This window comes from Pterocles gutturalis, unplaced genomic scaffold (genome assembly GCF_000699245.1).
Source record: "Pterocles gutturalis isolate BGI_N339 unplaced genomic scaffold, ASM69924v1 scaffold7369, whole genome shotgun sequence".
NCBI classification, from domain to species: Eukaryota; Metazoa; Chordata; class Aves; order Pterocliformes; family Pteroclidae; genus Pterocles; species Pterocles gutturalis.
The window spans coordinates 78,433-87,646 of NW_010130521.1; the positions used below are offsets into that span (position 1 = coordinate 78,433).

Genomic DNA, 9,214 nt, shown 5'->3' on the forward strand with positions numbered 1-9,214 from the left:
CCTACCCTCACCTAATGTCATACTTTAAAACCCAGCATTACTTTCCTCAGTCATGGGACATTCTGAGAAAATCCATTCAGGTCAAAGATAGGAGTCAACAATGAAAGGGAGTTTCAAGGCATTAAGTATATATGCCGAAGGAAAATGGACCATTCAATGAGCAAATATACAATCATACACTTTATCAGCAGCCAGACACTTTCTCACATAGCGCTTGTGACGTTGGAGATAATGAAGTATAAAATCCTACTGCTTCACATCACCTACTTTCCCCACCACTAAATCTACTGCAGGTTTACTATCATCCTAACATCCAAACCTAGAAAAGTGTTCCTGTATGCTAAACAAAGGGTTCTTTTGTCATCACCCTTGACAACAGTTCGATGTTTATTCTGTATTTGGCAGTTTGCAGCAGGCCCTGCAACCCCAGCCTAAACCAATAATGAACTGCAAGGAAATGTGTGACCAGAACAAAAGAGGATTCTTCCCAACCTGCAAGTGCTATTCAGAAGTAAGAACACTTCAGTGACTTCTAAGAGCGAAGCGAATCACATGGGAATACACCAAGCAAACCAATTCATTAATACACCCTGAAGCTTAAAAAGTAATAAAAAACTATAAAACAATTAGTAATTCAATTTAGAAATGGCTCTTACAACTATCTCCCCATTTGCAAATAATTTGAAAATAAGTGAAAAAAGTTTTCCAGGCAATCCCACCATCATACCTCTCTAAATTTAATTTCTATCCCTTGGAACTTGATTATCAAGTAAAGCCCAGTAGATCTTTCTTCCTCTCACATCTCCAGTCTCATTCTTCTTACACTTTCTCCCTGCTATTCTAAAATCTCCCTCTTTCCCAGAAATCACTGAGAAAAGCATGAATGTTTAGGCAATAAAAAAATAAAATAAAATTATCGGTACACTGAGCAAAGTGTGTACAAAACCAGCCAAAACCCCCTGCAACCTCAGTAAGCCACTTCTCATACCCTCCCAATCAAGGCAACCCAATAGCTTGCACAGAAATCTTAACAAGAAGATGCTACAAATACAGACATACCCTTGGGTTTTTGAACAGCATTGATGAGTTTGGGTCTATGTAAGGCTTTGATATACACTTATTTTTTTTTCTCCAGGAACTGCTTGTGACCTCTAGTATTTAGGTTCAAAGCCTCACTTTGCGGGATGAGGTCAAGTGCCATCCGTGTGTGCTTCAACCATCAACACATACTAAGGTAGAATTATCTTGTTAAAAATTGTGTAACAAAAATGGAAATATACAGCCTGCACTGCACACAGACAGAAACAGGGAGAAACAAACATTTTTAGTGACAGCTACATTGCACAGTAGCATTTTCTGAAAGAAGTTGACTGACAAAGTAGCTTTTATCTGAGATAAAACATCTCATTTAGTTTTTAAAGTGTGCTGTGGTAAACATTTCTTTTTTATTACCGAGAATAACAATTTCAGCAAAGAAATTGCTTATTTACAGTAGCTTGAGCTGCAGATAACTCCCCATTTATTTCCATGCACAAAATAGCTTTTATCTCAGTAAAAAGTTATTTTGTCAGTCAGCCTTCCACTAAATATTTTCCACTTGTAGCCACAGACATTTTCCTGTCTTCTGAAACAAAAATACACCACTCCTATGAAATCCAGGGATGAAGTGGAAGAAAGAACATAAAAAAGCAACAAGCCAGCCACAGCTTTTTATCGGCTGGGACAGATCATACAGCTGAAGAGGGAAAGCCAAATTCCTGCAAGCTGGAGGGATGCACATCTAAAATGCATCTCACCTACAGAACAGAACAGAATATAGAACCTACATGGACACAATAAAGGATCTAGACAGCCACATCAGATCCAGGAGCTACCCTAACTTTAAAATGATGGGCACTGCTCTTGCTTTGTGCTATTTTAGGAAAATGAACATAAACATTCAAAACCACTGCCACTAACCATTATGGGTCATCCTTCACTTCAGCTCCGCGTAATACACCAAATGAAAACGCGAGCTGCAATCTCACAGCTCACCGTATCACACTATCTTTCTAAATGAGGTCTCATCGTTGGCTCCCTGCTCTCTGCAGCCTTCGAGCTGCTGCTTTCTCTCCTCTCAGCACGGGATGCACACGCAAAGTGCAAGCACCCCAAGTCTCCGGGTGTGCAAAAGCCCTGCAGCCCTGAGACACACCAACACACCCCCTCCCACCCCAGGGAAGCAGAGAGGAGCCTCCGCTGGTCTGCTTGTTTCCATCACCTCCCAATTGTATAACCCCCCAGGGATCCCACTGCAGCGCCTGTGCAAATGTTTCCCTGGAGGGGGACAGAGCACAGTTCGGGGACTAACTGTCCCTCGCTGACCCTGAAAGCAACTCCTTGCAGGCAGACAGAAGCATCACCCCCAAAAGAACCAGTCATCCTGCAGCTCTGCGCCCTAAAACCCAGAAGGCCCCAGCAGCCCTGTCCACCCTGCTCCTCAAAGGCCAGGGCACACCCCGATGCTGCTGAAGCGCCTGGCCCACATCCCCAGCAGTCGCCCCACATTCACCCTCTGCACCCAAAGGTGCCTGTGCACTTACAGAGACACCTTTTCTCTCCAGTTTCTTTTTTCTCTTTAATCTCAAATCTTCTTCACGCACATAAATAACCCCCCAACGCCTTGCAGCTCAGGCACAGCCCTTGATCAGAAGGCCTAAGCCGAAGTATTGCATCTCTGTTACATTTGTAAGGAGTAGGTACAGAGGGGGAGATCCAGGATCATCAGCATAATGACTTTTAAATTACAATAATAATGAAGATCCTTTAACAAGCCTTGAGTAAAAATCCCAAAAGTTTATTGCAGCACAATCGAGCTCTATCTTAATTTGTATTTGCAGATAGTCAATAACCTCACTGAATGCCACTGGAGATTAAAAGCCAAAGAAATGTAAAAAGCGATACTTGAGCCTGCATGCCTTCAAAAATGCTTGGGTGCCTATCCCCCCCTCACTGCTGAAACCACCTCTCCTCTACCTTCCCAAAATTGGGTGTTATACCGTGGTATTTTACATTCATCTGGACTATTCAAAAGCAGCAGCACACAGTCAGGCTGGGTTTTGTCTGCACTGGTGAATTAGGCTCGGTTCCCAGAGGAGTTTGTGCACACATCTATTGTATCCCAGTGAGCTGTCTTGATGATAAGTGGGACTACTTGTGGCAGCACAGCCAAGCAGGTGCCAGCAGCGTTCGCAATGTGATACCCAGACAAACTTGGGCAACATTTGTGCAAAGTCGAGGCTAGCACCGGCCTTGCCCCCCCAGCACCAGAGGGGACCATGGTATAATGTTTAACAGGGGCGAATGCAATGTGACTTGAGCAAGGTTTAACCCATTTTTTGACCAAACAAATCCCAATTTAATGTTACTATGAACATCACTGTGGACAAAAAGTAATTGTTTTTAAATATCCTGTCAGTTTAAGACATATATTTATTAGTAACACTAAGAAATCACAGACTGATCAACTCATGACCACCTGTTTCAGAAGCCCAGAGTAAAATCCTGCTCCCCTGGGAAGCAAGGGCAGGATTTCAATAGGGTCCAGATTTCACCCCAGTTGTTAGTTAGAACAACATAAACCTAACTACACAATGTGCAGGCATGGGAATATAAGGCTAAGCTCTGCCTTTCTGTAGAAAAGCCTTGAAGGTACAACAGAAAAAGAAGAGTGTGTCTTTTCAGGGGACCCCCAGAGCACATCTGCATTAGTCTCATCCAAAAGGGGTCCGGTTTATTCCCTCAGATGGCTCTGCACGACAGGCATAGGCAGAGGGGTACCCAGAAAGATTCACTTCAAAAGAGACTGACTTCAGAAGCTCCCTCCCTATCCAAAATAAAATGCTAATATCCACACCACCCACATTTCTCCCTCCTCCGCTTGGGCTGGTTCCTGGCCGGCTGCGGGGGCACAGCCAAGCAGGTACCGCGGCACCAGGGCGACGGCAGAGCCTGCCCAGGGCTGCCCTCCGTCTCATCTAGCTCCTGATGATGCTTACACTCTTAGGGTAGGTTTTAAACGCCAAGTGTGCTCTTCTCAGGTTTTACGAACACAATCATCTCCACTTGCTTGGTTTTCATGATTCTTAAAGTTCTGTTTACATGCAGAAGGACAAAATTACTGTCCTTACTGGAATAATTCCAGTTCAAATGAAAGAATTCTGGTTTTAGCCATGTATCAAAGTCTCAAAGTAATTTAACTGAGCAGTGTGGCTACTTGCTAGCATTGCACGGACTCACATGCCTCCGCAGCACAACACAGCACTAGGTGGAAATAAGATTTTTATAGCAGCAATGTTACTTCCGACTGGTGTATACATCAAATTCTTCAAGTTCATAAAGAGCTCAAATCCTTCCCTGACCTCAAGAGCAGCTGTGAGTAGGCAGGACTTTGTGTTTGTCTGGGTTGAGAGGTTAATGGCTACTCCATGGACACGTTTTTCAGTTAACTGGCAGGTCATTCTAGGAGATGATTTGCAGGTATTTCGCAACACTTAGAGATAACCCTGTGGAGCACTCCTGTCTGAGCTTTTTTTTTTTTTTTAAAGACTGCATCAGATAAACCAGAGAAAGCAGGCAGGTGAGAGTTTCCTGGACACAATCACAGGCTGTCAAACTCCGCTCTTTCAATTTACAAACAGCAAACTTCTCCAAACTAACATCAAATGGAGTTCAGTGCTTGTCAAAATTATTTTCAAATCCTATCCATAAAAAGCTTTAATCTTTCAAATATCTCAAGACATGCAGCGGACAGCCAGTTTTGATCAACATCACAGCAGAGTTTCAAAGTTCACACCTTCACCAAACATGAAAACAATGCAGGAATGATCAAACTCCTATTACTTAAGAAAACAGAGATATTCATTCCTACCCAAGATTTCATACACTTAAACTGTGTAAATCATTAGACTGAGAAAGGAATATTCATATCATCTATTTTTCTGACCTGAACACACTCTTCACCTAGCCTAATGAAATGTCTTTTCCAAGCTTCTTGCTCCAAGTCGAGTTCTTATCTTCTGCTACTAGATAAAGAGCTACTGGTTCAGGCAGACAATGACCACGCAATCACCTGCACCGTAATCCAAATGTTTTTCTTTAAGGTCACAAGCCAACTGTCTGTTTTTTCTGCAAGTCCTCACAGGACATGGAAACGGCATTTATGAGCTAACTTACCACACTAGCTGCCCCCCAGCATTTTGGAAAAAAGAGGAGTGGCTTGTCAGGTGATACACCGCAGTGAATTCAATCAGTTCAGTTAATATCACTTTCATTTTCCTGAAGCAAAAAAGACCTCAAGCCTGCAAACACAAGGGAGAGCACGGCTTACTCCCCTGAGGCCCTGCTCTATGCCATGACTACCTACGGCAAAACAAACGCTGCCAGGATTATACCACAGTTTGATTATTATTTTTTTAATACAATCATCCAAAAAAGAAGCATCTCCCAGAGTGCCATTTATGTACATAGTACTTTCAGCTACTTTTTTGCAGAAAGAATACAAATATTAGCTTTAGGCTGCAGAGAGGCGGTGAGGAATGGATCTGGTTAAACCTCTGAAAGTCAACAGAAGTATGGGATCAGATCCACAATAAACTTCATAGAGTGGAACCTGCAGAGGAAATTACTCATTGCATGATTGATGCCACAATTAGAGGCATAAAAAGTAATTCCATGATAAACAAGCAACCGAGCAGAAGAATAATATCCTAAGAGCATATATGTGCTCATATGAAAGTATATATTAGACAATATCAAGCAGTCTTCACACACACACAAATTAGGAAGGAAGTTAAAGAGCCCAGTACCCCTCGCTCTCCCCTCCTCTCCCTCTCCCAGCAGCTCTGATTTTGGGGCTGTATTTGGCCAGTATCTGCCCCCAGCTCTCCTAAAGCAACCCCAGTGCAATTAGCCCTGTTACACAGCTATTACACAGCCATAACTCGTTGCTTTCAGAGTTGCTGTTTCCCACAGGAACACACACGCCAGCAATGCAAACCAGCACAGCTCCGCACATCCACCCAGGACACACCAGTGCAGAACTGGCCCGAGGTCTAGGATCTACCAGCCAAACCTCCCAGCATGCAGAAGGGAATAAACATGTTTTGTTGCTAAAAAAGCAGAGATACCTAATCTCAACTCTTCTTTTTTTAAAGAGGAAAAAAATGAGGGAGGGGAGACAGCATTACAGATACATGTGCATTCCCTACCTCTTTGCAAGTTGCATCATTTATTACCTTTATTTAACCACATCAGAAAAGCTTCAGCCAAGGTACCACCTAACCTGAGTGGGTATATACCCTTCCACACACACACACATTTATTTACCCTTGTGATCCATGTTTACTAAACAACTTCAACGCACCACTTCAATCCACAGCACACGGGCTTGATACATTTTTGTGGTTCCTCTCCAAAAATTTCACAGATAAATTGCTGCCTCAAGAAACAGAAAGCTGCACACTGAACTGCTAGTGGGTTATTTCTGCCAGGCCCCCGTACTCATCTGACAAGCAGAATTACGCACTTCATGAAACTTGAATGCTTGCTTACCTGAGACCGACACTTTCATGAGGGCTTCCAAGGGTCTGTTGTTGTCCAGATCACGACTGAGTTTGAGTTCCCCTGTGGCAGAGTCCAAAAGCAGCAAGTTTAATTCATTGCCTTGCACAAAGTTGTAGGCCAGGCTGTCAGATACATCTGGATCATGGGCTGGGATTTTGCCAATCACGCCGGAGGGGAAGCTGTTAGACTTGTTGGTCACATAGTTATTGAAGAGGATCTGGAAGTCCTGCAGCACGGGTGGGTTATCGTTCTGGTCCAGCAAGCGGATGTGCACTGTTGCCCGGCTCACAAGAGGGGCTGAAGTGGCCTGCACCACAATCACATACTCCGTCCGGCTCTCGTAATCCAGGTCCATCAGGGCCGTAAGGTCTCCATTGAGCAAGTCCAGTTGGAAGACCTCGGGGATGTTCCCCTCTACGATCTGGTACATGATCTGTGCATTGGTCCCCTCGTCAGGGTCAGCTGCAGTGATCCGAGCCACAATAGAGCCCACGGGGCTATTCTCCTCCACAAAGATGTCAAACTCATCCTTCTCAAAGACAGGCGGGTTGTCATTGATGTCCAGCACAGTCACTTGGATATCCACAGAGGCTTTCAGCGGTGGGCTGCCCCTGTCCACAGCAAAGGCCCGCAGGCTGTACACAGCCACATTCTCACGGTCCAGCTTTCGCAGTGTGCGTATCACTCCAGAAGTGGGTTCAATGTAGAAGTCTCCATCTCCATCATCACCACCTTGGAATGTGTAGAGGAGACGGCCATTGAGGCCTGAGTCACGGTCAGTAGCAGACAGCTGCAGGACACTGGTGGACAGGGGGACATCCTCGAAAACTGAGCCCTGGTAGCGATCACGCAGGAAGCGGGGCGCATTGTCATTGGCATCCAGGATGAGGATCTCAACATAGGTGGTGTCCGATTTCTGGGGGATGCCGTTGTCGTGGGCTGTAATGGCCAACGTGTAGGAGGCCTGGTCCTCATAGTCCAGCTCCATCAGGGTAGTGATGGTGCCTGTGTCAGGGTCAATGCGGAACTGGGGAATGTTATCATCCAAAATGTAAGTGATTCTCGCATTCTCTCCTGTGTCTTCATCGGTAGCACTGATGGTGACAATAGAGGTGCCAATGGGCTTGTCCTCACTGACGCTCACTGTGTAGTGGGAGCTCTGGAAGACTGGGCGGTGCGTGTTGGCATCCGTGATGTTGATGAAGACCTGGACGGTGTCAAAGCGAGTGCCGTCAGAGGCAGTGACTGTCAGCACATACTGCCTTTCCTGCTTGTAATCCAGGGGCAAGGCCAGTGTGATCAGTCCCCCTCCACTCTGACTAGTGATGGCAAAACGGTTCCTGGTGTTGCCACTGGTGATCTGGTAAGTCACCACGCTGTTAACGTCCTTGTCCACTGCTGTCAGGGTCAGGACACTGCTGCCCACAGCAGCGTCCTCGTTCAGTCTGAGGTGATACACCTTCTCTGTGAAGGTGGGGTTGTTGTCATTCACATCCAGGACAGTGATGGACACACTGGCTGAGGAAGTCATGACTGGCACGCCATGGTCCCTGGCCTCCACCCCAAAGTGATAGTTCTCCACAGTCTCTCGGTCCAGCTCAGCAGCCACCGTGATCCAACCTGTGCTGTTGTTGATCTGAAAAGGGAACCCAGAGTCACCTGCCACGGGGGCATCTCTGGTGGACGGTGCCATCTCTACGAGTTTGTACTCCAGGCGGGCGTTCTCCCCAGAATCAGCATCCACGGCCTGGATGTGCAGCACTGAATAGCCCAGAGGAACGTTCTCCAGCACCGTGGCCTGGAAGGGAGTGCTCACAAAGATGGGGGCATTGTCATTCACATCCACGACCTGCACTGACACCATGCCACTGGAGTTGATCAAGGGAGGCCTGCCCCCATCCTGGGCTTTGATCCGGAGTGTGTACTCACGAATAGTCTCATAATCCAGAGGATTGATCAGGTCAATGGCACCGGAGAAAGAGTGGATGTAGAACTGGCCTTTCAGGTTGCCGCTCACAATGCTGTAGTGCACCTGGGCATTGCTGCCCCGGTCCCGATCGGTGGCCTGCACCTGCAGGATCTGGCTATTCACCGGGGCATCCTCTGGCACCTGGACCAGATAGCGCTTCTCGCTGAACTGAGGGTAGTTGTCATTCTCATCCTCTACAGTGATGTGCACCGTAGCTGTGGCGCTGCGTGGTCCTGGATCCTTGCCCTGGTCATTGGCTTCGACCACCAGGTGGTACTCGGAGACCTCCTCACGGTCCACCGGGGCTCGGGTCCTCACAACCCCAGAACGTGGGTCAATCTCAAAGACCCCATCACCAGCTCCTGGCTCCAGCAGGCGGTAAAGCATGTTGGCGTTGGCTGGGGCATCGCCATCGGTGGCGCGGATGGTCAGTACCTCATAACCCACCTCCAGGTTCTCCCGGATGCTCTCGCGGTACTCGGGCTGCTCAAACACCGGCTCATGGTCGTTGGTGTCACTCACAGTCACTGTCAGATGGGTGGTGGCCGAGCGCCGGCGCGGGGAGCCATGGTCGGAGGCAGTCACCTTCAGCACATGGGTGTCCTTCGTCTCCCGGTCGAGGCTGCGAGCGGTGACCACGCT

General features: G+C 46.8%; 1 protein-coding gene across 1 annotated transcript in view; it reads right to left on the reverse strand.

Annotated features, from left to right (window-relative positions):
- The window catches only part of LOC104466722 (cadherin EGF LAG seven-pass G-type receptor 1-like), a gene marked incomplete at both ends in the record, with an annotated part of 71,019 nt that extends 61,808 nt beyond the window's left edge, over window positions 1–9,211 (reverse strand). The window contains one exon of the mRNA XM_010080246.1: window positions 6,592–9,211. Within this exon, the coding sequence (XP_010078548.1) occupies window positions 6,592–9,211 (2,620 nt within the window). The remainder of the gene's footprint in view (window positions 1–6,591) is intronic.
- Between the last annotated feature and the right edge of the window lie 3 nt (window positions 9,212–9,214).